This window comes from Pezoporus flaviventris, unplaced genomic scaffold, assembly GCF_033815535.1.
Source record: "Pezoporus flaviventris isolate CSIRO_AGI_PZ_B2104156 unplaced genomic scaffold, CSIRO_AGI_Pfla_v1 ptg000213l, whole genome shotgun sequence".
Taxonomy (NCBI): domain Eukaryota; kingdom Metazoa; phylum Chordata; class Aves; order Psittaciformes; family Psittacidae; genus Pezoporus; species Pezoporus flaviventris.
In genome coordinates, this window is record NW_026892761.1 from 4362676 (window position 1) to 4390617 (window position 27942).

Here is a 27942-nt window from a genome sequence, read left to right on the forward strand (position 1 = left end):
CCTCAAAGCTGACAGAATTCAGCCCCATTCAAATCATCTGTGCCCTGGCAAGGCTGGGCTAAGAGTCAAGTCTGGCTGAAGGGTGATTAACTGGAGGCAAAAATCATCTGAACTCTTTGGTGCAAGGAATCAAGGGGGGTTTGTTCCTCCGATTCTCCATTCCGAGACAGAAGTGGAGGTGAGCACCCTCACCACAGTGATGCTCTGTGGACATCCACTGGCTCCAGATAAGAGGCAGGCAGCCCTAGCAAGCTCCAGGATGGTCAGCCCAGGCTATGGGAAAGAACAACAAGCTGCTGCTTGTCTCCAGCCATGTGATAATACCAAAGCTGGCTAAGGAAAATAACTAATCAACGTTAGTACATTAACTGCAACTCTCATTACAGTAAGTTATCTGATAGAGATCTTCAAAATGCCCTCAAGCACAAAACACCTAAAGCCAAGTGTATCCGACAAGGAGAAAATTACAGCTTGTAATGCATATGACCTTTTGCAGTGGTATCTTGATGTATTTTGACAGCAGGTTTAGTGGAACACTGCTTTGCTGAAACCCCACAGCTTCTGCCAAGCTGCAATGGACACGTCTCCACTGAGCCATTAATTTTTATTTCAACAGAATTTGGCTGCCAAGATCATCAGGGTTCCTTTAAAAAGCAAGATGGTAACTCCCGAATGAGCTTCAACTGCAGCCGAGCTAGCAGTGGAGAAAGCCCCACTTGCAGCAGCCCAGATACCAACACAGGAAGGCTGCCAGTCTTCTCCCCATGTCACAAGTTACCTTGAAATCAGCAGGTTTTGGAAGCTGTAGCCTACAGGGTGTAAAATTTGATCAATCATCAGCTGAATTGTTAATTTCACGTGTTAAGGATATTTCCATTTGGAAGAAATACACCACAGCTGGTAACAGACGAGCACTACACAGAGCTTCACAGTATGGAACCTTTCACAAAGCCCCCTCAACGCAATCAGCAAACAAGTAAAATGAGATGCTACTTGAAATCAGATGCATCTTGAGAGGAAACTCTATTTTATCTCTCCTTCCAAAGCCTGCGAAAACTCCTTCTTGAGAAGCAATCAATTCATTGTTTGTGTTGCAACAAGCTTTTTATTTGAAGCTGAATTTAACCACTACCAAACCTTGCTGGGCTCACATGCCCCACAGGCACTCCATCACCACCAAATTCTCCCCCTGAGCTTCAGAAATCCTCCTACAACTAGCCCAGGTGTTCTTGTGATTGCTTGTTCTGAACTGTGGTTTGCCTGAAAAATTGCACCTCTTGTTTTCTGCACTATTATTCCTCTTATTGGTAATAAAAGTCTAGGAAATTTCAATGCCATTTTAAAAATCCTTAAATGTCATAAAATATGAAGAGAAGATTTAAGCTAAAACAAACAGCTTAAAAGTAACTCCTTTGATGTAAGACACGCGATAATGAGACTGTTTCCCCTGACCACAGCATCTTCATGTAACACAAGCAGGTATAGCTTTTGCTAAAAATCAGGACTGCTCTGAGAGTTTCGTGATTCCATAAAAACTTGCAGCTTATTTTGCGCTGCTCTGGGTTTTCGGAAGAATCACATTTGAAAAGTGTTACTGATTGCCCCTGCTGCTCTTAATCACTGATCAACTTTGCACCTTCTGATAAAACTAGGATGCAACAGAACTAGACAGCAATGTGTGCTCACAAGGGTGGGAAGAGCACCCTAAAAACCCCAGGAAGGAACACTTTCCAGTGCTGCAGCCAGAAGATGAGGTGCCATTTCTTGTCCAGTACTATTCTTAACTGAGCCTCACTAGAAGACCTGGCCATGGTTTTGCCTTGGGAGGTTCTGCTCCTACAGCCATAGTCCCAAGGCTCCAACTACTTGCTCCTCAACTTCTGTGGGAAGCAAACCTGCCAGAATTGCCAATACAAGCCTTGGATCTCACCTCTCACGTGCTCTCCACTCACTGCTGAGAAAAAAGATGTCACTACAGACACTAAACCTTTGAATTTATCAGGAAGCAAGGCAGAAATAACTCCTCACGTTCTCCTTGTGTCATCCAGCAAGGAGGGAGGCTTGTGAGCATGCGCCTACACACATGTATGAGCAGACGGAGGCTTAATCCAATTTTTGTAAGTGCTATCCAGAAACCATGATGGGAAGCTCAATCTCACACCAGCTGTGCAGCCCTTTGGGCCAGCTTGAGTTTTAAGAGAACAAAAATTATAACATTAAAATGATATGTACAGGACTTGGAAAATTTAATTGCATGCATCTTTTGGTGGGAATAACTAAATCAATCCCCTTTCCTCCATCAAACCTGATGCTCAGGCTCCCACATCAGCAACTCAGTACAAGCAATTTCTTGTCCCAAATTAGCAGTTGACACGTCGACAAGTTACTTTAGACAAGGCACCATTCATTATTCCAACTTTTCAAGTTTTGTACAGATCTGATCCCAATCCCTGTGTAGGGCTATGCTTCAAGAACACTCATTCTAGCTGGAGGAGCAGCAACTGTCCTCTTGGTTCCCAAAAGACAACAGCTTTCACAAGCTATGGTGTCCCCTGCACGCATCCCCCCATCACCCCAGATCAGACGCACCATGACACGCGCTACTTGCCTTTCTTTTCTCCCCAAGTACATAAGGCAGGGTTCTTTACTGTGACACAACCTCAAGGCTACAAAATATACGTGACAGAATTCACTTCTTCCTTCTATTTTTAACTAGGACAACAGCCATTTTTGATCAGTTTTTCAGAGCACAGGCACGATGCTGTTGACAGCACCAATGACAGAGTACACACTGGGTGAAAAATGAACCCCCAATACCCAATGGACTGAGAGAAATCCCAGGCTCCAAGGCCTCTGGAAAACTTTCACTATTATCCTCCTGTGTAATCCAAAGCTCAGAGGCATCTTCAACTGCAACAGCATCACTGGAAAGATTTTTTCCTCCATTCTGATTAGCCAGGACACTAGACACAGGGCAAGAAACTAGGTAAGTTTCAAACACCAGTTTAGGTCAATCCTTCAGCAATCAGTATATATGAACTAAGGAACACACTGACTACATGGCCAAAATGCTCAGGTCCTGCCCAAGAACATCACTGATCTGCTCTGGAGGGGACATCATAGCTCATGGCAGTGTCAAGACAAAAAATGTAGTATCCACAGTTTCAGCAAAGTAAAAGCAAGCTGGTCACCTGGCTGACACATGGCAAACATCTCACCTGGAGTTTGAGGATGCATCTTCCCTGCCTCAAGTCCACGTCATGTAAGATTATTTCTCCTTCCACTTTTGTCGCTTAACTTCTCCCAACACAACATACGCTCTCCCATTACTTCTGCTCTGGCCCAGCATTAGGGAACAAGTTTATGCTTGAGCACAGTGTTTGCAATACATGTGGTTAAGTCCTGCTGGTCAATGGTCTGCACACCACCAGGCGTTCTCCTCACTGCACCTTCCTTACACCACAGCTCTGGTATTTCCCACAGAGACTCCATGAACCAGCAGGTTAAGGGAAGGGATTCTTCTCCTTTACTCTGCTCTTGTGACACTCCACCTGGCATGCTGCATTCGGCTCTAGGGCTCCCAATACAGGAAAGACGTGGACCTACTCAAGCAAATCTAGAAGAAGCCAGGGAGATACCCTGGAGCCAGGCTGAAAGAGCTGGGCTGGTTCACCCTGGAGAAGAGAAGGCTTCTTAAGGGGAGACCTTAGAGCAGCTCCGGTGCCTAAAGCGGCTACAGGAAACCTGGAGAGGGGCTTTGGACAAGGGCCTGCAAGGACAGGACAAGGGGAATGGCTTTAACCTGCCAGAGGGGAGACTGAGATTAGATGTTAGGAAAGAAACTCTCCCTCATGAGGGTGCTGAGGCGCTGGCACAGGGTGCCCAGAGAAGCTCTACCTGCCCCATCCCTGGCAGTGTCCAAAGCCAGGTTGGATGGGGCTTGGAGCAACCTGCTCTAGCAGAAGGTGTCCCTGCTCGTGGCAGAGGGTTGAAACTGAATGAGCTTTAAGGTCCCTTTCAACCCCGTCTACGATTCTATGACTCTGAACCAACCCCTCATGCCTTCTGCCCACCAGAGGTACACAAGCAACCTATAAAATATCACTGTCAGCAATGCAAACTGTCACAGCCACAAAAAACCTTCAACATCTTTAGCAGCAACCCCCCTGCCACCATATACCAATTTAGTATGTCTGTGTAACTTGGATGCAACTACAGCTTCCATCAATATGGTATCAGAAAATATGAAATCATTGCCATTGATAAGTGAAAACAACAACAATTTAGTGATGCCCAGGGGAAGGCTGCATTTCTCAAGCTTCCCCACACCGAGCTGGTTTTCACTTCAAGGAAATACCTATTTACTAGAATAATGTACAATTACTGCATCAGTTGGAAGCCTGTTGTAAACCATGCCTCCCTCTAAGCCCTATGGAAGAACAGGCCCTATAGAAGAACAGGATTTCTGGAGACAGTGGCTGGAGAGTGCTGCTGGGAGCTATCCCAGCCAAAATCTAAGACCTAATGGAATACCTTTCCATAGGTCCAAATTACAGAAACAGAAAATAGAAAGGACCTTAATGCTCATTCAGTTTCAACCCTCTGCCACGAGCAGGGACACCTTCTGCTAGAGCAGGCTGCTCCAAGCTCCTTGTCCTACCTGGCCTTGAATGCTGCCAGGGATGGGGCAGCCACAGCTTCTCTGGGCACCCTGTGCCAGCGCCTCAGCACCCTCACAGGGAAGAATTTCTTCTTAATATCTAATCTAAATCTCCCCTCTGTCAGCTTAAAGCCATTCCCCCTTGTCCTGTCCCTACAGGCCTTTGCCAAAATCCGTCTCCAGATTTCTTGCAGGTAGCTCCCTTAATCCTGAGGCTTGTCAACCCCGCCACTCTGGACATGTGCCTTGAGACCTTTGTTGCTCTCCCGACCAGACACACAGAAAAGCCAGGAACGCTTCCTGCAACTGGAAAAGAGCTGCTAAAGCCAAAAACTCGTGGTTATTGTGCTTGGCGACCTTTTAGGAATAAGCAAAGTGTGTTCTCTTGAGCTTGTTTTCTCCTACGGAAACACTGGAAGATGCATTAGCTAACGAACCAGGCAGAAAGCCTACGACGCACATTAACTACAAACACCAACGAGAGGCACTGGTTGTCCTCTAATAAAATTCAAATGAGACAGGATTTGGTGCAGTTCTCAGCTCGGGGCACGAGCACAGGCGTGCGTGTGCGGAAGCTGAAGGGTTATGACCAGACAAAGCTCATTACGACGCTACAGCTCGCAGCTTTCAGAACCACACCGAGGCAGCGACAAAAAAGCTCCCGGCTTCCCACTCGCTGAAGGAATCGGAACCCCGAGGGGCTCTAGAAGTAGGTGCAGAAATCAAGCCGAAGGGACGAGGTGAACAGCCTTCCTCCGGCTGCTTCAGAGCCACCGAGGAACTCAAACAAAAGCCTGGCTTCAGGGAAACGTCAACGCGTTGTCGCTGACATCGTACAAAGACGTCAAACGCCCGCGTGAGGTCAGGGCTGAGAAACTACAATCAGAAACACCGTCCTAAGCCCAAAGACGCTCCCGCTGCTGACAGGCCCCCGGTGGCTGCCCGCGGCCGGCCCGGCAGCGCTGCCCTCCCCGGGAACCGAGCGCTGCCCTCAGCACGGCGGCCCAGCACCCCTCTCCTCAACCGCGGGCCTGTCTCCCGCTCTATCAGGTCGCTGCAAAGGCCGCGATCCAAACGCCGGGAGAACCGGGACGGGTCCCGCAGCCCTCGGCGGGGCAGCTCCGTCCAGCAGGCGGGGGCAGGCTGCAGGCCGCGGCCGGGCGGGCTCACGGGGCACTGGGGCCCAGGCCGCGGCCCCCGCTGCCCGCTGACATGCTCCCCGCGGGCCCCGGCAGCCCCCAGCTCCCCGCGGCCTGGCATCCCGGCCACAGCCCGCTCCGCTCCCCGGCCAGGCCCGCCTGCCCCTTCCCGCCGCGCCGCCCGGCCTGCTCCGTGCCCGGGCCGCCGCCAGCCCTGGCTCCGCCGGGGCGCCGCTTCCGCCCCTCCGTTTCTGTCACGCCCGCCACCGCCGGGTCCCCGCGCCCCCTGGGCCGGCGGAAAGGCCCCGCCGAGAGCCCGCCCCGCCCTCACCTGGCGCTGCCGCCGCTGCTGCTGCTGCTGCCCCTGCCGCTGCCGCCGCCTCCGCCACGACCGCCGCGAGGAGCGCGGGGCCGCCTCGGCGAGCGGGGCCCGCGGGGTCGGTGTCGCGGGTGGGCAGGCGCGGGGAGGGGGGGGGGGGGGTGTCGCGCTCGGCCCGGGGACACCGGGACACCCAGCGCCGCTCCGCCGCCGCCTCCCTCCGCCGCCGCGGCACGTGACCCGCGCCGCCCGCGCGCGCCTGCGTCCGAGCGCGCAGAGCCGGGGAGCCGTGAGGGGCGGGGGGGGGGGGGGGGTTGGTGTGAGCCCTTCCCCGGACACCGGCTCCCGGTACCGGGGCCGCGCAGCCCCTCGGCGGGGAGCGCCCCTTGGGCCCGCCCCGGGAGCGGCCCCGCTGGACCCTCCTTCCCGCACGGGTGGGAGTGGGAGCGGGGTCGGGCCGGTCCTCCCGCCTGAGGAGAGCCCCAGGGGCTGCGGAGTGAGCGGGCGCTTCCATAGCGAATAAAGAGCGTTTCCTGGACGGAGTTCCACACAAAACAGTAATTAAAGCGTTTATAGGAAATTGCTGGGGAAAGAGGTTCGTAATTCAGAGGAGTTTTACCAGAGGAACTCTGGAAGGAGGGCTCGGGCTTCGTAAGGATCAGTGAATTAGACTGCGCTTTGTACTGCGCTGGGGAGGTGGGAAAGAAGCCGGAGAGGGACCGGCTTTAATTCAAAGCCTCTTTACCTGGTTACCACACAGGCCCAGTGGGCAGTGCTTGCTGCCTAGAGACCCCCTCGGCACACGGGAGGTCCCCCCCAGAACAGGGCACAGTGCCCTCGGCTCACCTCTTCCCACAAGCCTTTATTAATACAAGAAGCAATAAATGAGCATGCAAAGGTGGTGCCACCGCACAAATGTCCGTTTTCCTCCCTGCTTTCGGCAGAAACCTGTTACCTGGCAGTGGTTAAGGACAACGCACAGATGGCAATGCTTGGTAAGAGAACCAAGAGTCCTTTGTGGGGAAAATAAAGGCTTTGGTCCTGCAGAAATACCTTATGGCTCAGTTCTGGTGGCTCCAGCCCTCCCAGCCAGCCTGGGCGTTCATCACACATCACTGTGGGATGAACAATGCAGAAAGAGGAAAATGGGGTTTTATTCTGTAAACCTCTATCATCAATACGATGATCCCACGGCTCATTTGTCACTACAGCTCACCACACACACAAAATCTCCTTTCGTAAACTGACATAGCAATGCAATCCATAAAGAGACCCAAAACAATGAACATCATGGTTAGTATATGACTTATCTTGATGATTAAATGCTGTTGGTGTGTGGGAAGCTGTGAGCAGATTGCGTGTTTCCTCTGCATTTGCAGCTCTAAAGCTCCCTGCTGGCAGATGAGCACTGAGCTGCTCTTCACCAAAGGATCATTCCCTTGGTGCCTTTTCCTGCTCTTCCCCAGTTTCTGGGGCAGGGATCCCACTGCCAACACCTCCCTATTGCATTATGGATGGGAGAAAAGCCCTTCCCCGGACCCCAGGAGACCCGCAGAGAAGTCAGAGAAGGTGATGGGGTGTCAGTCGCAGGGGTGATAATGAGGAACATTCCCCATATCCGACTGTCTGTCGGGGAGTTGCTGTCTGCATCAGTGTGGCTATTCCCCACTCGGCCTTAAGCTGTTCCCATCAGAGACAGGCTGGAAACACAGGAAGCCAAGAGAATAGCTCTTCAGTACCTGGGAATTACCTTTCTCCCCTCCTTCCCTGCGTGCTTTCCTCTATTTCAGGAGCCATTTCTGTACCTAGATGCATTCAGCTTCCTCCTCCTCCTGCCTTCCCCAAAAGCCTCCTGTGTTTCCCGCTCTGGCATAGTTAGATCTGAATGCGGCTTCCAGAAAATCCCCGTGTTTCCCATCAGTGCTGCTGTGTGTTTTGCAAGGTCATCCTTAGGGGTTTTCCTGCAGAGCCTGGGTCCCTCCTGTGTAGCTTAAACATTTCTAGGTCTTGAGGTCCTTTGTACACTGTAACCAAGATGAGATTGGGGGGGGGGGGGGATGATCGATCTATCCCTTCATTCTGTGTTTGTGGAGCGCCTCCATGAGCAGACCCAGATTTGGTTTGGATTCCTAAGCTTTGCTGCAAAACAAATGACACCCTAATGCAATGTCACCCAAAGAGAAGGAGGGCTGTGTGCAACACACAGAGAACTGTTTGAGTTGCTTCATCATCCACAAACAGAACAGAGACTGGACTCCCATCCACAAACAGAACATCTGAGACTGGACAACCAAAACTGTGGTTGTATTTATGTGTATTTTCATTTGACAGCATGTTCAAAAGGAAGGTATCGTACAGAAAAGGTTGGTAGACTCATGACCAGCTTCAGGGTTTTCCAAATTCAAATATTATACAATGACTCAAACAAGGTAAGTTCTCCTCTAATACTGTGACAATGCTCACTTACAGCGAAGGAAGGGGGACCTGTTGCATTGCAGTCACAAACACTTCTGATCCGGGATTTTGTTGAACTGCAGCTGATAACGTTGTGGCCACTGGAGGGCCCTTCCTGGGCAGCGCATTGTGGTGCTCCTGTGCTCCTACTCCACGGGCTCTTCTGCCCTCTGCCCACTTTTAGACAGTCCCCTGCCTCTCCAAAACCCAGCTCTGCCTGTTGGAGCTCTCCTTTCTCTGGCCTGCGGGCGGATGTCCGTCACTGAAGTATGGAAGAGCTTTCTGAAACTGCTGTGAGGAAAATACCTAGGTGCTACAGGAGCTCTTCCCACTCCACCTCATCCTTTCCAAAGCCTTACAAAATCGTCAGTGGTTTTGATGTGTTCACAAACGAGATGCAGGTTTCCTCTCACGATTTTTACCAAGGCCTGACTCCCATTTCTCTCCAACACATCAGTGTCTGGGATGAGTCCATGGCAGCCTGCTGGGTTGTGGAAGGAGGCTCCAAGATGGTCCAGCCAGAGGGACACAGCAGCCACCGCAGGGTCCAGCTCCCCTGGCAGCCTGGCTGATGCTGAACGGGCACTTTTGAATGTGCCACCCCAGCTGAGGGACCCCTCAGAGAGACACTGGCAGAGCTGCAGCAGAGCTGTGGGACAGTGGTCGTCATCCCTGAGGACTGGGGACCTGAACCTGAATGGCACAACCGAGGGGCCAGAGCATCCTCATCCCCACCACTGCAGGGTGGCAGTGCTTCTGCCTCATCCTCCCCTTTAGGCATTTATAAACAGCACTCAGTGCTGGATACAGCCAGGGGAGCAGCTGTATCTAGTGAAGCTTTCCTTGTTACCTGTGCTCATGAATGGCACCATGTCTTTGTGAAAATACTGGCAAACTGAGCTCACACTGCAACAGCCAGGCTGAAATCAACACAGTTACTGTGCACACATGCATCTCCAGAATATGGCCTTTTATTTCACAATGTTAGGCTCACCTGTACTGTGTAATCAGGTATTTCTTGGTACCTCACATTAAACCCATCCGATCTCATCACAACAGATGGACGCAAAGTATCAGAGACACTGGGCCAATTAGCAGATTACAGGTTTCTGTATCAAATACATCTGTGCTATACTGATGCTGTTTTTAAACTGAGAAAATGGGAATTCATTCAAAATATCTTTACCTCTCTCAGCCATGACCTAGGGGCCCAAGTCCCATCTTCCAATTCCTTTAAATCTTCTCTTTTTTGCCACATAGGCCATGACCCAGCAGAGCACTCTGGAACATGCTTTATTTCAAGGTTCTCAGTAATTGCTGTGAAATTCTTCCTTGGGGTGTGTAAGTGCCCTTTTGAATCACGGCCACTGTCTTTAACTCCCAAATGAATACACAGATTCCCGCATCAGGAGTGAGTTGGTGAATTCAGTTAATAAGGAGGAATTTTATCTTTCAAAGTGTTTTGTGAGGTTCCATGCAAAGTACTGCAGTGATGACGACTTGACCACCTATTTGTGCACAGCAAACCTCCATGCCCAAGGGACAGATCACTGCTGTACTGTACCAGAAACCCCCAGATTCCCACCAGTGAGATTCAATGCACAAAACTGCATCCTTCCCTTCCCATGAAACCTGAAGAGGTCTGCTCCAAGACACATGAAGTTTCATGAACATTACAGCTTTGGGCAGTGACCAACTCTAGTGCTGATGACAGAAAGCCAAACAGATTTGATGTCCCTATGGTGAAGAAAGTCTTGTCTTGCCCCACGGGCAGTGTGGTGGTATAGAAGGCAACTTCCCAAAGACAACACTGTACTTCCTCATCTCTCAGCTGAGGCCACTGACTCATTTATAACAGAAAATACCATTGATCCCATCTGCTGCTGTGCTCTTCTCACGGGTGGCTGCACTTCAGTGGAGCATAAAAGCATCTCTGTCCTCCCTCAGTGCAACGTGCAGGGCTTCACGTAAGATGCTTTGAGATCCTCAGCTGGCAGGTGCAATTAGTCCAGTTATCTGCCATAGTGCTCTCACTGCCCCAAAGTGACCCACATACTGCCCATGTCAAATGGCAACGAGTGTCAGGAGGTGTGGTACAACCTGATGGGTGCTATGGGCTCCCTAAGGGGGAGGTGTAATCATCGAATGACAGACCAAGACAACCATACGCAGACATAGGTACATATATATACATATGCATTTTCACCATGAAGGAAATAATCAAATTTTAGACCACAGAAAATGATCAAATTCCAGAATTTAGTATCACTTGTCTCTGACTTGCTAGTAAAAAAAAGAAGGAAATGTCCAAATGTGGGACAAACGAAGCAGTTCAGCTGTCAGATGTGGTATTATTTCCTCACTCTATTTCAGACAAGAAATGCAGAAGTATTCTTGTGTTTTGCACTACATGCTGTGGACAGGAAATTCTCTCAGTAGCGTGTGGTTTGTACCTTTTCTCTCACTCTTGAGCTTTTCCAATGGAGGCACCAGTATCAAAGTACGGAGCTGAAGTACAGGCATGAATTTAGTAAGCAGAAAATCCCAAGCCTCTCCATAGGGATTACACCATTCAGGCTTTCAGGGCAGACTGAGACAAGGCAGTGTAAGGAAAGCCCTGAGCCTCTCCAAACTCTCTCCATGTGGCTTTCAGTCCATGGTCTTTTGATTTTTACAGGTCTGTTGAGTACTTACTGTTAAGATGTCTCCAAAACATATCTAAGAAAATTAAGCCCATTACCACTAATCTTAAATTCACCATGGAGGAAGCTTGAACCTCTGTAAGAAAAATACTGGGGGGGCCACAAGTTGTTAGATATTGAAAATCACTGCTCTGGTTACAAAATCAGACTGCAGTGAGTCTGATTCAAAATAGTTACTTCCAAAATTCAAGGTATGCTGGGATGTGAGAAAAGGAACTAATACAGGAGGCTGCCTGCTGGGAAAAACCAGCTGGCCCATACAGAGCATTAAAGGACTCCTCAATATTCCAGCTTCAGGCACCTATAAACACTACATTAGCCTGTATTAATTATGGGCTGAACCACGAGAGGCAAAGAATGACCTCGGGAAAGACAGGGAGATGAAGATGACAGTACCATCATCAGATCTTGTTTCCTTCGCTGATGTTGTTGCTCACTAAAATTAAGATGCTGACTAGAATTGGGCTTTTGAAAAGCCTGGTATTATTAGCAAGACTCTGCTGAAAGAAAAGTGTGCTCCTGCATTGCTGTGACAAGGACTGGGCTGTTTGCCATCCAAATCATTTAAAAAGAGAAGAAAACAAAAGTCAGAGTGCTGTATGTTGGTGCTGCTATAACCCCTCTAGTGCCATCCTGGGTGGGGAATGCAGAAAGTACTCAGCAGTGTGTGTGTGGGGCTCCCAGCCCAGGTGGGGAAGGGGCCCTTTCAGAACATGCACATCATGTGGGTTGGTTTGTCTCAGCCTTGTTCAGTGAACGCTGCCTGGGAGGTGCTACAATATCGTGGCTCCGGCAGCATCCACGCTCCTGGGATCCTTCAGGCCAATGATGAAGCTGTTGGTTCTCCTGGCCCCATGAACTAGGGAGAGCACTTTGACTTTATCCACTTGATGGCCCCTGAGTACAAGAAGTTCAATATCTTCTTCAGGAAACCCACCTGTAGGGATTTTAAAAGAGGAGTTTGTAACCAAAACAACTGTTCCCTTTGAGGCAAAGCTTACTTCTAACCCTGTTGGGATCTGCAGGATGAAGGAAGCTGCCTGCAGCCTCCTCAGAGGGTCCCAGCAGTGCTCTGTGTGGTGAGGGAAATGAGAGGATCCAGAAGACCCTTTAAAGATGTGGAATATCCTCCTCTTTGGAAAATGGGGAAAATACGTTGTTGGCACCTACTGGAGTTATTCTTCTTACAGAAGAGGCAGTCCCTGCTCTTAAGAGCTTAGTTACAAATCATAGTATTAACACTTATTAGTCAAAATAAGATGCAAGGCGGTTCAAAACAAACAACAGTAGAACACTGCCAAATGACTGACTTTGTGATAGGCCTTCCAACTTCCCTTTCACATACCTCTTCATCTTCCAGCCATCTACCTTAGGTGGCTGGAAAAGCTTTCCTGGTTTTATGTTGTTTATTTGATGTTTTGCAATTTCTGCATGAATGGAAGTGCCCGAGGACATGAAGCTGGGATGCAGCTGGACAAAGCAGGCACACCACAGTTATTTAAGCTATACACACTGCAGATGTGTTTTAACATATATCTTGTTGATGCCAAATGTCCAAACCCACAAATGAGAACCTTCAGGAGGTTTGGATTTGGTTTAATTACATTCTAGTTTCCAAGTCTGCAGGTTACACTTGACAGACTTTTTTAGATGTTCCTCTGAAATAGGAAGGCCTAGAAAATTTGGCTACTTTGTGTGAAATGAGAACAGAATTTCGTTTATGGTTCACTCTGGTGAGATATTGGGCTTTTTGAAAAACACCAAATAGCCCAAGACAAGAGCTGGCACTACAGTCTTCAAAGCGTCAGCTGCACTTCCAGCGCTGTTAAGCTACAAGCCTTGCCATAAGCTTTGCCTGCTCCCCAGCTGGTGGAGTTAAGGAACAGGGACTGGAAAGCGAAAGGGTATCATTTATGGCAGTGCAGGAAGATCTGCCGCTAGCTTCAGTACCTGTCTGGGTGAAGCTGTGCTTGCAGTCCTGTTTATTTGGATACCCCCAGTGCCACCAGACTGCCAAAAGGTTTTAAGGACAGGACAAGGGTGCCACCAGGAGGTGAGCTGGGACAGGGAAGGGGCTGGGGAGAAGCACCAGAAAGCAGGAGGTGTTGGAGGAGCCAGGGAGCATTCCCAAGACAAGAGGGAGAGGCATGGCTCAGCAGGTGCCCCAAGCTTTGAAGAAGCTTGGTTGTTGCTTGTTGTCTTCCCCAAAACCCTCTGCACACCCTGGGTACCCTGGAACAGGGTGAGCGGTGCCCTGGGCTGTCCCACTTCCGCAGCACTGTGCTAAGAAAATCCTGCTCCTTTTCTAAAGACAACCCAGCCAGTGTCCATACTCACTGTCAACCTGCAAGGTGTTGGACTGAAGCTGGGGGTGAAGGCGACCAAGTGACAAACTTTCACTCAGATTCTTGTTAAATGTTAAAACATTGACCAAAACCTGAAAGAGAATAAAAGAACCTCAATCATAAAAATAGTAATGAGAAGAGGAGAAGTCAACTTCCTAAGCAGTCCCATCACTGGTGGCTCCAGCATCTGCAGATGCAGCAGGGAAGGAAGATTTTGAACTGTTTACCAAACTGCATGAACTAATGCAGGGCTCTGAGTATATGAAGAGGCCCCTGAGATATGGGCTGTACCTTGCTGGTGGAAACATGGTAGCTTTTGAGGATTCTATGGGCTTTTTGTCACAGACTTCCTGCTAAATTAGGAGAGTTGTGTGTCTGGTACATGATGTAATCTCTAAATACGTGTTTGTTGCAGCCAAAAGCTCAGCACGTGACTTCTCCACACAAAGCATTAGGAAGCGATGGTTGGCTTTAGTTTTGCTGGGAATAATGCCTTCCAAGAGGTAAGGAAAATGGGAGCCATTCTTGTTGTGCCCTTCTTTTTAGCAACCCACTGCTGCTGTGCACGCAATCAAGCTACTGGCAAGAACTTCACCTCATTACAAATCAGAAATTAGGAGGAGTTGCCCAATTTATAGAAGTGCTGAGCAGGGAGGAATTCAATTGGGAGTGCACTAAAAGGAGCTTTTCACTCGGAAAAGGGCTTAAAGGGCTGCGAGTCTCCTGCAATTCTCTGAATACAAAATGCTCCTTTTTTTCCCATAATGATCCTTAAGACGAGCTTTGAACAGGTATTAGAATGCCACAAACTATTACAGGCTTTGCCAAGATGCTTTTACTCTACAACTATGAGCGGTGCCACCAGGAAAGGTGCGAGAGGGCCCTGCACAGCACTGACCTGAACGATGCTGCTCAAGGCTCTGTTCCCGTTGTTGGCCCCCAGACACAGGTATGTCCCACACATCCCCTCGGATGGCCTCACGATGGTGGGCAGGAGGAAAGACAAGGGCCGTTTCCAAGGCTGAATGAGATTGTGCTGCAGTTGAAGAAAGGACACACCAAAAATCTTCAACAAGTCAACTGAAGTTTTGCTCAAGCTGTGCAGGTTCACTCCTTACTCTTTATGCTGCAGCCAGCAATTGCACTTCTGTGTTTTCTCTAGGCTGACATCCTCACTGACATCAGTGCTCTCTGATGTTAACAGGATTTGTCCTGGTTCACACCATGTCTCTCTTCCAGAAGGTATATGGAACCATTCACCCACTTCTGAAGTACCAACCCAGTGGGATGGTTTTACAATACATGGCAAGAAGAAACAAGGCAGCACTGGAAGCCACCAGTACTGGTCTGTAATAGTTTCCTTCCAAGACCTGAAGACTTTTTTCTGCTTTCTGTTACTTTTAAACATACAGAGAGCCAAGCTATAAAAGGAGTCCTTAATTTGAGTCCACAGAAAAGGGTGGCTGCTCTAAATTGCATCTGGACTGCAAGGAAAATAGGTAGATGAGATGTGCAGCGTTGTTTGATATAACTGCATTATAAATGACAACCGATACACATGAAGCCTTCTGTTGACTCTGTTTCAGGGGCTCATATAATGAAAAGTTAGGAGCTTTCTACAGACTGTTGTCCCTCAGTTACTAATAAGGCATTAAACAGCCTCCCTGTTGTGGAGATGAGAATAACATTGAAATAAACCCCAGTACAGACAGCTCAAATAAAGAATGTGTCATGTCATTCATTACCGGCCTAGGAATGGAGAGGTTCATTGTTTTATTTTGCCAGGAGAAGTCCAACATCTGGCTGTTCAGGAGGACTCCAGAGGGTGTCATTATCCCACTGCCAAAGGGACGATTCAAAGAACTGAAAAGAAATAGGAAGAAATCTCATCAGAGCCCTCCCAGAGGTTCTGGTTCACCTCAAGGCTTTCAGGGCTCTGATTTTCTGTCCCATATTGGCTTGACAAAGCCAAGTTCAGTAGGTCTTTAGGACTGGCTAGGTGTAAGGAGTGAAAGTCTCAATGTACTTAGGAGCAAGAACCATGTGGGAGATAGCAGCTCTGTTCCTCTCTGTGTTTAATGACTGCCCTATAGGTGATAGATGTGTCTCCGTGCCCCCATCAGTCCTCAAATCTGACCACCACCTCTTCTCCAGGATCAGATTCAGGCCAATCCAGACACATTTCACTGTGAGAGGGCTGCAGGATTACACAGGGCAGAGCAGCACCAGCTCACACATCTCCACCCCATGTTCCCCATTTCTGCTGCTGCAGGACTAACAGGGACAGAGCAGACCAGGAGCCCCAGGTCCGGTCCCATCCTGCCCTGCTGAACCTGCTTTCTTCTCCCTGCTCCCACCCTCTGAGCACATTACAGAGGGAAGAAGTAAATCCTTTACCTTACAACTGCAACAATGAAGTCATCGGGTCCCATGACAAGGACCTGGCTAGCAGCAGGTCCACTCTCCATGGAGAAGTGAGGCACATGGACATCAGATGAGAAGGACTGGGAGTCGTTAACCAGCTGGCGCAGGGAATTAGCTTCCAATTTACTTCAGCAGTGAGGGAGAGAAAGAGGAAAGCAAGGAATGAGCTTAGGAAGCTGAGCATCTCTTGGGGTACTGGTGGTGTCCCTCTCAGGGGGCTGGCACTGAGGGCAGGAAGCTCCTCCAGTTCACCCAATGGAAGAAGACAAGAGGACTCAGTTTGCACAGACAACTCCAGGGACCTCCCTGCTCTGTCTACAGGATAAACTCCCCCCCGAAGAACAAGGGGTGGCAGCACCCAGCTGAATGCAGTCCCTCAGAAGGAGGGTAAATCCAGCCCAGCTTTGGCCACCAACTGTGGCTTTAGCCACACATGGCTCTGAGGTGGGAGCCTGGGCTAAAGCCCCAGGCCTGTCCTCTCCCACGTGTGCTTCAAAGGCACCAAGCCCATGGTGGGAAGGGAGAGCCAGAAACTGCTTGTGTGGTCGTGACCACATGGACGGCTGTTGGCCCAACCTGCTGAGAAGGAATATTAGAGGGGTGAGAAACTGGAAGGAACCCTCAGATCATGGTGACTCCAGGAAACCTCTGCGTGAGGACATCCCACAACCCATCCCCAGAGCCCTGTGGCATCAGCTGTGATCTTTGTGGAAGTGTGAACCCTACAAGGACGCTCAAGGACTGACCTGTCCTCAGTAAAACAGGTAGGAAAAATCAGGTTTCCTTGTGCACTCCAAAGAGCAAATCCAGGAATGATATCCAAACCACACACCTTCCCACTGTACCGTGCCCCTTAGCCTCAGACCTACCTCATCATGCTTTCTGCAGTGTGAGTGATGGACACATCATCAGATGGGTCTCCCAGGTTGCTAGCTAGGCTCAGGGCTATTTTTAATGTCTAAATTGAACACAGAACAAGAAAGAAAAAAGAACGGAGAAAAGGAAGAAAAACATTTAGGTGGCCCTGGAAATATAACTTTTGATACTTCAAACAGGAAGAGGTATCACTGTTGCCTCTGGCCAGAAGCTCTGCTGGCACAGCATCACTGCTGAGCAGAAACAAGCTATTCTGTTCACCAGCTGCTACCCATGTTCCTAGTTGTAAGTCATCCAAAGTGTGTGTAGAGAAAGCATTAGTCCCAGCACGCTGAAGGGAATGATGGTGTGAAAAGAGGAAGGGGTCTGGTGTCTCATACATGCAGAATCCTGCCTAAGCCAGTCCATTAAGAATGGGAAGATGCAATTTCAAGAGACGCAGTTTATCCAGCCCTGGTTTTACAGTGCATAGCCAGAGAACACCCATGAGAGGAAATGTTCTCTTCAATCTAGCCAGCCTGTGCCTAGCAGAAATGCACTAGACTTTCAGCTTGCAGCTCATGCCATTGTCATTCAAGATTCAAGACAGTACATTACCCTGCAGATCACTAGCTACACGTGACTTCTGCTTTCATATGTGCCACACATCAACAACTTCTCCTGAAGCACGAACTTCTGAAGTACAGTGTAGAACATGATTAACTTCTGGAGAAGGAGCCTTTTCCAGGAAACAGCCTCCTGACCACCATGCCATGCAGAGGATGTACAAGAGGCTTGGTGGCCAAGGAAGAGCTCCACTGAAATAAGCAGACCACGTTCACTCCATAGGCACAGGTTAAGGACATCTTGGACTGTCTGAATCTCAGTGTTAAGCCATGTGGTCCCCAGTAATCACAATTACACATCTTCTGAAGTCACTGCCCTTTATCTGGAGGTTGCTGTCCCTGAGCTGGGTAACCAGGGGGAGAAACTCATGGCCTGGTGCAAATGCAGAGCACACATTCATTCAAAGCTTTAGAATATAACTCAAAAATAACTTGGGTGAGTCAACCTTCTCTGCCTCTGCACATGCAGTTACAGCCTGTAACACCTCCAGTTGTTGCATTGTTGCTGGGAGGCAGTAACTTCCAAGCATCTGCCTGCTACAGGGATGTGGTTATATCCTTGCTTAAAATTCCCAACTCACAAGACCCAGCTCTGGATCAGTTAAGCACCTAAGAACACAACTCTGCTTACAGAGCAGGAAATGGAGCACTTGCTGGACTTCCTGGGAAGCTGCAATGTTTTGATAGGGCTGACAGCCCTAAAACCTGGAAAAATCATGATCTGGACCACTGAGATCACGAGGTAGGCTAAAATGTAAAGATTTAAATAATATATAAAGTGTTGGGTCAGTTTTCCTTGTCATTGCCACATTGCCAGCCCCCTGAAGAGCCCCAGCAGTGTTCTGGTATGCCTGGGGCCACTGGAGATAGGAGGTGGAGGAAACAGATGGGACAAGGCTCAGCTGCTGCGGGGCCATTCTGAAGAGATGACTGCGTACAAGAAAGGGGCAAAAGCCACAGTTTGTTCTTCTGAAAAAGCTCTGCATAAGCAAGAAAGAGCTCAGCTGAGGAGGAGGCTCCAGCGTCTGCACCTACCTGAGGCAGCAGCACAGCTCAGATTTACACCTTAGCAGTCTATTTGCTCATTCTCCTCTGGGAATTACCTACAAACATTTTTGTACAACCAAGGAATAAATCAATTATTCTCTAGCAGCACAAGGAATTCAGTCAAATGTTGAACCTCCTCCTACCTCTGCCATCCAGTGCAAGATATTCCCCCTGGGTACTTGACTGGTGATATTAAAGCCCTCGAGGATGTTCAGTGCTGTGATCAGTGCAGGACCTGCATGTGGAGGCGGAGGACTGAAAACAAGATGACCTGTGAAGGGAAAAGGAGAGGATTGAAGCTGCTTTAGCCAGATACTGTCCAGTGATAACTTCCCCACAAGCTAGCGTCCTTGAGGACAGGGAAATCCTTCCAGATTTGAGGGGAAATGATGGAAAGCAATATGATTAGAAAAGCATTTCCCAAAACATTCTTGCTGTAGCTTTCTGTTTCTTTATGATGGATGAAGGAAGACCAAATTGGGATGCTTTCTTAGATCTGAAATTCAGTTCTTGCTGGTTGGCTGCTTGGTTTCTGAACCATAGTATGGAAGAATGGAGGTAAAATGGAGTTGCAATGTTATAGCTTTAAGGAGAGTAAATACAGGGATTTCTAGAAAAGAATGGCAACTTTGGGAACTGTCTTCAGACATAGCCACTAGCTTTTGGCCCAGCTTCTATCTAGACACTGCGTCCATATATGATCATGTTGCATCTTTACACTCTAACGGTATCAAGATACCATTGGCCTTTGTCAGCTCGTTTCAAAGTACTGAAAACCTCCTGAGCTGCCTAAGACCATCAGTGTCAGCAGGCAGGAACAGGCAACTCCCTGGAGGGCTTTCCTGCGGACACCTCAGTGCCTCTGTTTAAACACTGTCACCACCTCTTGCCAGATGAAGCAACCTTGTAGCTGGAGTTGCATGGCCATGGCTCAGGTGTGTACCTCGATAGACTGTGTGGACGGGATTCTCCACTGTGACACTGTAATTGCTGAAGTCTTCCTCCACCAAGACTCCTCCGTAGTTGTGGACCTGCATAGGAGAGCAAAGCAGAGCATGCTGAGAAAGCTAGGCCCAGGCTTTCTGTGTTCCTCGTGCTGGCCCAGGTGAATGCCTGTTCTGCCAGCAGAACAATGGGCCAACTCTTTCCTTCCACCCAGGAGAAGCCACACAACCTGTGAGAGGCTCTGCTGGGGTGACTTGCTGCGATGAGTCCTCTGGATTTCCATCCAGAAATGGGCAAGAACAAAGAACCTGTGCGTGCTCTGGCTTCTAAACTAGGCAGCTAACTTGGCAAGAAAACTCCTTCTCTGGCAGAAATGGATGAATCACTGGAGCAGGAAAGCCAATACAAGGGGGTTGGAACTTGCTGATCTCTAAGGTCCCTTCCAGCCCAAACCATTCTATGTTGTGGGGGACAACATATCAAACCACTCCAAAGCTGCAAAATAAGATGTATCCCCTACTTAGGATCCCTGCCTGCTTCCTAAAGCAGTCCCAAAGAACAGGCCAGACTGAACCCAAGGCTCCATGGAGCTCGGACAGTGGAAAAGCAGCAAAGTGGCAGGGAATGGAGCAGGAAAAGCCTGATGGCACAGAAAGGGGAGAAGCTCTGCTCAGCCACACACTGCAGACACCATCTCAAATTCCCCAGAGAGCACATTCTTGAACCAGTGCCTTCCTGCCACAGGATGGAAACAAAGGGCAGGGTGTTTTGGAGCTTTACTTGATTTCACCACATCAATGCCCTCCCTCTCCTGGAGCAATGAACACTGTGGGAAGCCACCATTTTGCTCTGCTCTGCAACCAAAGCTGGAATTGTGCACCTGACCCCAGAGATGGCCAGGGGCTTCAGTGTTCAACCCCGGGTTTTCCTCCTCCACAGAGAATATGTGCTTCCCTGCAGCATCCTTCCGTCAGTGGAATAGGGTGATAAAGCAGGGTTTAGCTGTGGGGATGCACCATGAGCTTGGTGCATTCCTGGTTTCCATCCCACTTTTCCCATTCCTGGTTCTCCACCTCTGCTGGGGTCCAGGTGAACCACAAGAAATTTCCAAACAGGGAGCTCACAAATATCCAAGGCCTGCACTGAGTGAACCCATTCCAGATTACTGACATGTTGAAGGTGCATCACTTGAAGCACATTGGTAGGGACAACTGGTGCCACCAACCACCCTGACTGCAGCTCCACAGGTATGAAAGTTGTTTGGGTTTTACCAGAATAAGTACCTGGTTGCTGCTATTTTTCCAAGAGCACCTCTAACAAGAGGAGTTAAACTGGGGCCAGCCCAAGCGGGACCAAGCCTGGCTGATGCTCTGCTCACAAGGCTCAGTTTTCTTTTTAAACCATATTCTTGGAGTTCTTACCTTACAGTCCCATTAACAAACATTTGCTTCTCAACCACGGGGCACCCCTCATTGTGGGGAAAAGGCTGAAACCCCTAAAACAGCCCAGAGGGGGCTAGAAATTGAGATATCTTTTCTCTGAAAAACCAGTCCTGGTTATAGAGGAAACAGAGGTTTCACTCTGGGCTGTGGAAGTGACCCGTGTGCCTCTTAGACCACTGCAGTGGCAGGAGCAGGAGAGGAAAAGGAGGCTCCACACCTTAGCCCCAGTCATTGTGCTGACACTTGGCTACGGCCTATCACCAGGCTGTCACCCTGACCCAGGCTGTGCTGTGCGGTCTGGGGCAGAGGCAGGGGAAAACACGGCTCACCTCAGAGATTATCTCCTGGGTCAAGTTCCCACTGTAGAAAGCAGACACCCCTTCTGCTGCCAGCAGCTCCAAGAGGGCAGCGAGGTCCAGGCGCCTGATGAACATCCCGGGCAGCAGGGGCTGCCCATCCGGCAGGAAGACGTCCCGGAACTTGTCAGAGTAGTTCAGGTCCTTCAGTTCACTTACGGCTTTGGCTGCAGGCGAGAAGGGGAAGGACATCCAGGAAAGGCAAGGTGCAGGGATGCACAGGGGACATGGAATCACTGTGCCTGATGGGGATGCTGGAGACTTGCTGTTGCTCTTGCCCTGTTTCACAACCAGAGGGAGGCTGGATCGTGCACCCATTAGAGCTGGGAAGAATACTCAAAGAAACCCAGCACCCTTCCTGGCGGCCCCTGGCCAGCTGCCCAGCACAGAGTCCTCTGACCTGACCCCGACCAGTCCTAGGAAAGGGCTCCAATTTTGCTTCTGCCAAGCTCTTCCTTGCAGACCATAGCTCCCAACACCATCCATCTCCAGGTCCAAGGAGCTGTGATTTCCCCTGAACAGCCATCTACATCCCCAGCTGCCTTGCACCCAAGAGCAGTGGCCAGTGTGCTCCCCTGTGCTGAGCAGCCACCCTTGGCTCCCCATTAGATACTCACCCAAATCATGTGTGACATTAAACCCATCCTGGGCGACACCGGCCACAAGACCCAGCAGCTTGGACCATGGGAGTCTGCCAAAGGAAAAAGGACAAAGAACAAGGTCTGATGACAAGGGCTTGTGTGCTTCCAGCTCCACCACAAGGACCCCAGGGCACAGCCTGTGCAGCATGAGGACAGCCCTCCCATGCCAGCCTCATGTCTTACCTCCCATGTAACTGGTGCGCCTGGTGCATTCCTTGTAGCATGCCTGGCACCCCGACGAGCAGACCTGGCTGTTCAATGGGAAGGACAAAAGAAGAATAAACTCCTTCCCAGGAGGACATGGTTCCCAGTTGCAAGTCAAGGAGATACAACGCATGTTGACATTGGGAGTGTCTGCATGGTCTTTAGGAGAGGGGAAGAGGTCTGTAGCAGCACAGCAAATTAGGGAATGAAAGTTTTTAGAAGGAAAGAGACAAATTCCATCCTGGTCTCAACCCAGTTTGGAGAAATAACTCAGCAGAATGACATGGGATTGTGCTCCTTCCTGGGATGCTTGTTCTCCCAGCTCCCCACTGCTGAGGGACATGCCAAAGAAGCATTTTCCCTAGACTCTCCATGTCTATAGGGCCTTGGATCTATCAGATGCTTTGCCCATCATCTCCCCATTGGCCTAAGAGTAGTGGAAAGAGGAGAGCTGAAGACATCAGCCAGCTACACCCCTATAGGGTTTGGTCACAGGGACACTGGTCCTCACCTTGGTGTCTTCCTGTAGGTCCCCTTCCAGCGGGATGCCCAGGGGAGCCACCTCACGGAAGTCGATCACCCAGCTCCTGTTCTTCCTGATGTCATGGACCAGCATCACCCCACCCCTGCAGCGAGATGGGGGTCATGGCACAGGACTGGCTGTCCTTGCAACAGGACAAAGCCAAAATGAAGAATAGGGGTGCCTCTAGGGCTGGGGCCAGTCCCAGTGTGATGAGGCCACTGTAGCAGGTCACCAGCCTCAGCAGCGACCCAGGGCTGGGCAGTGGTGTGGGGAATGCTGCTGCCCTTCCCCAGGCAGCAGTTCAGGACAACAGAGCCAGGACTGGTGCGGGAAGCAGGCAGCCCCCATGCTGAGCATGCAGCAAGGCTGGATCAGTCCCTGCCAGACTGGCCAGAGGGCCCCTGGCCCTGTTCTACTGCCAGGCTGGGACTATCTGTGATTTTCTTTCTTAATCCAAGCAGTTTTGCAACAAACCAGGGTTTTGGTTTACAACGGCACTCGGTGGCGCAGCCTGGAGAAGCTATCGGATGGCAGTGCTTTATGCAATGCTCCCGAGACCTCCTGCAGAGCTGAGAGCACCAGGCTCATGTGGATGTCACCCTGGGAAGAAGGGCTGGGATGAGGCCACCCCTCACCACCACACCTCCCATGGCTGCTGCTCAGAGCCAGGCTCAGATCCTAGCCTCCTGCTGCAGCAGGAGCAGAGCCGGTGGACGGAAGCACTCAGTCACTGAAAGCATTGGGACTGAGCCCAGGTGTTGCAAGCTCCTGGCACACTCACACTGGGACTTGGCAGCCTGTGGTCACTTTTTCACCCCTCTTGAGCCTGACGCTTGTTTTATCTGCCACTATGGCAGATGCAGCTTTTCCCTCCCTGGGTGTCTCTGTCCCTTGCTGTTAACTGGGCACACAGGACCAGTGCCACCACCTGATGTCAGAGACATGGTCCCACGTGTTGGTACTTGGGCCACCATGAAGGCACATCTCAGGTGGTGGGGAACCCACCTGCTTGAGGACAACCACAGGCACAAGAGTGAGGGACCAACACTTACCCACCAATCCCTGACGTGTGGGGGTTCACGACTCCAGCGCAGAGGGCCGAGGCGATGGCTGCATCTACTGAGGAGCCCTGCGTGTTGAGCACCTCTATGCCCAGCGCCGTGCAGCGCGCAGCATCCGTCACCACGGCACCACGGTGGAATATCTGCCAGGAGAGGAGAGCTGTGCCTCGGCAGGGGAGCTGGGACACCCACATCTTCAGCTCTGTGAGACCTGAAGCCTGAGGCCAGCACCATGGCTGTGGCTGATGGGCATTTCAAGGTGCCCCCAAATGCCAGTGGGAGTAACGTGTCCATTGACACATCCCTGCACCAGGGCAGCTGTGTACATCAGCTCAGCTGGCTTTCAATAGTCGTGCTAACCTGGTAGACCATATCCCACCCTACCCTCCACAACCCCAGAGCAGGGTTGGGCTAATCCTCAAGAGCAGTAGGTGACAGTGTGCTGTCAGTGCACTGCAGCAGCGCAGTCACTGGAAACAGGAATGCAGCATCCCCCCCATACCACAGCTTGTTCTTATTCTTTGTTCGTGCCAGCACCGGGGTTCATGCAACCACAGGTATGACCCCATGGCCATGCTGCCTTTGCTCTGCAACCTAGCACTGGTCTGTGGGACAGATCAGCAGGAGGTTCCTCTGTTTTCAGCTATTCCCCTGCTTGGTCCTGAATGGATCCTTCCAGAGGTGAGCCTGGACATACAGATCCATAAAACTCTCTCCAAGTGCAGATATATGAAAGATGCCTTCTGCTTAATTAGGGATCGCTTTCAGTGAGCATCCACATCTGGCTCAAACCACAGCTGGAGCCACAACAGCTGGGCTGCCTGGTTCCTGCTGACAGCACCCCCAGACCTGCCTGGGGCCTGGGGCAGGCACTAAGAGCCCCACTTGCCTCTCCAAGCACAACCCCCAGCCACAGCAAAAACCTGTCAAGACAGTTTGGGGTGGGATTGCAGAGTCAGCACCCAGGGGCTCACCTAAACTGCTGGCAAGGAGGAAAGTTAGGGAGCTTCCCCTGTTTCCAGAGACACAGCCTGACCGCAAAGCCACTGCTCTGTCTTACCTGAGGGTCCCCAAAGTAGATCTGCATGATGAGGGCCACCGTGACGCCCGTGGCGAAGGTCAGGCAGGCGGTGATGATGACGGTCAGCCCGTCCTGCCGGCAGCTGCAGTCTCCAGAGAAAGGGTCCTTGCTGGTCTCCTGGAGAGGAGACACGTCCTGGCTTCCCATCTCAGATGAGGATGAGGGCAGGCGCTGGAGCCGTGCAGACTTCAGGAAGGAGTCCGGGTCTTTGTGGGCAGCAGGGAGAAAACAAGAGTTAGTTATTGAGCAACACGGAGCTCTTATTGCAGTGTTTACCCAGCACTAAGATTACACCGTGCCCCTTCCAGCAAGGCTATTACCTTCCCTATTGATCCCAGCTCTCAAGAGACTTTCTGGGTCAGATGCTGCTTTAAGTCATTTTACTGATCCCTTCCATTAGCTCTAGTTATTCCAAACTGACTTCTCTTGAGATTAAGAGGGACAAACTCCCCCTGAATTTTGCTCCATTTCAGTCCATTCATCAGTCTTTAGTGATGGGCACACAGTTACTGCTCCATTTGAAGAGACACTTAACACAGCACTGACTTGCAAACAGGTCTCTAAAAAATGCAGCAATACTGCAGAAGAGGAAATTAAGACATTCAAAAGAAAACCCAGCAGCCTTATTTAGAGCTAAAGCACCTGAGCAGGACAGAGGTGAAGCAAAACACACGGCCTGAGCGCAGGAAATAAATACCTCTGCTGAAGAAGAAGGGGAGGGCAGGGAGGAGCAAACCTGCGAACCGGAGAGCTCGGGGTGTCCACCCGCTCTGACGGCAGGGAAGGCTCTGCTTTAATTTCATGCTTCCTCCAGCTGATGAGGCCCACTCTGGAATCAAGTCGCTCGCAGCTCCAAGAAGGCAAAGACAATGGGGCAGGGTTTGCTGGGCATCCACCCGACAGCGAGCGACAGCGAACAAGGCTCAGCAGGATGGGAAAGTCTCTCTTTTACTTGAAAAGATGCCTTGAACCTCAGCTGCTGCCTTTGTGGCAGGGAAGGTGCTGGCTGAGCGTGCCCTGCCTGTGCATGGAGCTGCTGGGCAGGTGGAGCAGGGACCTGCCCTGCTGGGCACCAAATGTAACCAAGCAGCTCAGGGCATCACCCAGAGCTCCTGGATCAATTCTCTGGGTCCTGCCAAGAGCCAGTGGTGTCTGCAGTGCCCTGAACATCTGTGGTGGGAAGAAGAGCAAGAGGAACACTGAGTGGAAAAGACAGAAAACATCCACACAGGGGATGTTTCCTGGCTTTGGGTTAAGGGAGCAGGAAAGCCTGCATCCCCCCATCACCCTACCATGCTGAGGCAGCCCTGTCCTTGCCAGGACATTACAGAGACCTTTGGGATGCAGCTCTCCTGGGCCAGGCAGGGAGATAGTTTTAATTTCAGTGATGCTGCAAGCACTATCAGATCCCCTGTAACCAGGGAATCCCCTCACAGTGAATTTAGTCTCATTCATGCTGCAGTGATTTAGGAGCATGACTGGGAAAGGCTCAGCTTTCCCAAACTGCACCTCGGAGTACACACAGAGCCCCTCACCGGCACATCTGATCCAAGTGAGCTGGGCACAATGGGAGGCCTGGCTGGGGGTGATGAGCTGGGGTGCCACGGGGGAGGGATGTCACGTACAGCCCCTGGCACCCTTGGTGGATGCAGAAGCAATGAGGAGTGAGCTGGGCTCCTCCACCCGACCCCTCCAGGACACCGTCCCACTGCTCTGCTCCCGCAGCGCTGTGACAGGCCAGCCCAGCATGAGGGGACATGAACATCCAGGGAGCAACCATGGGAGAGGACTCTCCCACCCGTGCAAAAGTCCCTTCGTTCTCTGCCACAGACATCCCAGCGGCCCTGGGCAAGTCACTCATCTCTGTGACCACTGGTGCTGCACGGGGACAACAGGGAGGTCGTGTGGGGACAGGACTGATGGAAAGGAGTCAGCCAGGAGCAGACTCTGGCAGGCACCGCAATGTGGGGCTGCTCAGTCCCTTTAGGGGGGGTCTGTCCCCATCACGGACTGCACAACAGCGGCTTCCTCCTTTCCTCTTCTGGGCAGTAGAAACCAAAGGTCTGGGTTCCCTCCCTGCTGGTCCCACTGGATACCATGGCATGAAGCAGCACAGCCGGCTCCTGCGATGGGCACACAGCGCCAATGAACACGAGTCTGCACGTGGCCGGAGAGCATGGGCTCCAGCAGACACCTGCACAGCCCAACCACACCAAACCCTGCTCGTGCTCCACATGAGACCTCGTGCTGATCAAAGAGCTGCTCCTGCAAAGCTGCATGTGCACCCGATGGTGCGGGGTAAGAACGGGCACTGGGACCTTCACCCAGTGCCGCAAGGTGGAGGACACGGGCTGCATGGGGCCGGCTCAGACACGGGGTTTGGGGTCAATGAGGCAGAGACCTGCCCGTGGGTCATGGAGCAGGGGGTGAAGGGCAGCGCTGCCGGGAGAAACGCGACCTGGGGGACAGAACCGGTTCCCTGTATGGAGAAGGCAGCGATCGACTCAGACCACGCAGAGGGCTCTCTCCAGGCCCACAGCACCAGCGGCTTTAGCGGAGCCTCTGTGCACCTGCCCTGCCCCGCACCGTCACCGAGGCCCGGGGGGACGCGGGGCCTTGGCAGGCAGGGACAGGGACCCCCGTGGGGCAGGCAGGGGCCGCGGGCGGAGCGCAGCCCGAGGGGGGCCGGGGGCATGCGGGGGGCCGCGGGCGGGCTCGGCCTCCGCCCCTCACCCGTGTCCTGCTCGCCCAGGAACGCGTCCTCCTCCTTCCGTGCGCGGAGGCCGCCCTCGGCCGCGCCGCCCGCCTCCTCCTCGGGCAGGCGGGGGAAGCTGGTGATGCTCATGTAGTCCACGGGCGAGCCGGCGGCCAGGGCCCGCTGCCGGCCTCCCCCCGCCTCGGCCGCTGCCGGCACCGCCATGGCCGCCGCTACCGCCGCCGGAAGGGGCTGGGCCGGGCCGGGCCCAAGGCTCCTCCCCGCGGCGGGCGCTGAGAGGCGAGGCCGAGGCCCCGCGGGGCCGGTGGAGGTGGGAGGGCCGCCGGGCTCTCTGTGAGGGGCTGCACCGCGGAGCCAGCGCCGAGGGCGGGCTCCAGCCGGGTGAAGCTCCGCGGGTCCGAG

The 27942-nt window shown here is 51.5% G+C and overlaps 1 protein-coding gene across 2 annotated transcripts; it reads right to left on the reverse strand.

Moving 5' to 3' along the window:
• Window positions 1-9525: 9525 nt before the first annotated feature.
• On the reverse strand, window positions 9526-27772 carry GGT7 (gamma-glutamyltransferase 7). 2 transcript variants are annotated; one of them, XM_061442079.1, is made up of 15 exons: window positions 27558-27772; window positions 24804-25030; window positions 23735-23886; window positions 22671-22785; window positions 22139-22206; window positions 21932-22005; window positions 21288-21481; window positions 19515-19602; window positions 18715-18842; window positions 16913-17001; window positions 16017-16169; window positions 15365-15482; window positions 14518-14655; window positions 13612-13711; window positions 9526-12211 (listed from the first exon to the last, which is right to left on the reverse strand). In XM_061442079.1, the coding sequence occupies exons 1-15, from the start codon at window positions 27742-27744 to the stop codon at window positions 12048-12050; spliced, it is 1995 nt and encodes a 664-aa protein (XP_061298063.1). In that variant the 5' UTR covers window positions 27745-27772; the 3' UTR covers window positions 9526-12047. The 2 variants fall into 2 exon arrangements, with proteins under 2 accessions (XP_061298063.1, XP_061298064.1); XM_061442080.1 differs by lacking the exon at window positions 27558-27772 and adding an exon at window positions 25145-26416.
• Window positions 27773-27942: the final 170 nt, after the last annotated feature.

What these genes read in the sequence shown, in the direction of transcription:
- GGT7 (XM_061442079.1), bottom strand. Translation starts at nt 27,744, where the DNA reads ATGGCGGTGCCGGCAGCGGCCGAGGCGGGGGGAGGCCGGCAGCGGGCC. An exon ending in TAATGTCACACATGATTTGG is followed by an intron (nt 21,482 to 21,931) that starts GTGAGTATCTAA and finishes TCTCGCCTGCAG; the next exon opens with CCAAAGCCGTAAGTGAACTG. An exon ending in TCTTGCACTGGATGGCAGAG is followed by an intron (nt 17,002 to 18,714) that starts GTAGGAGGAGGT and finishes TGTTCAATTTAG; the next exon opens with ACATTAAAAATAGCCCTGAG.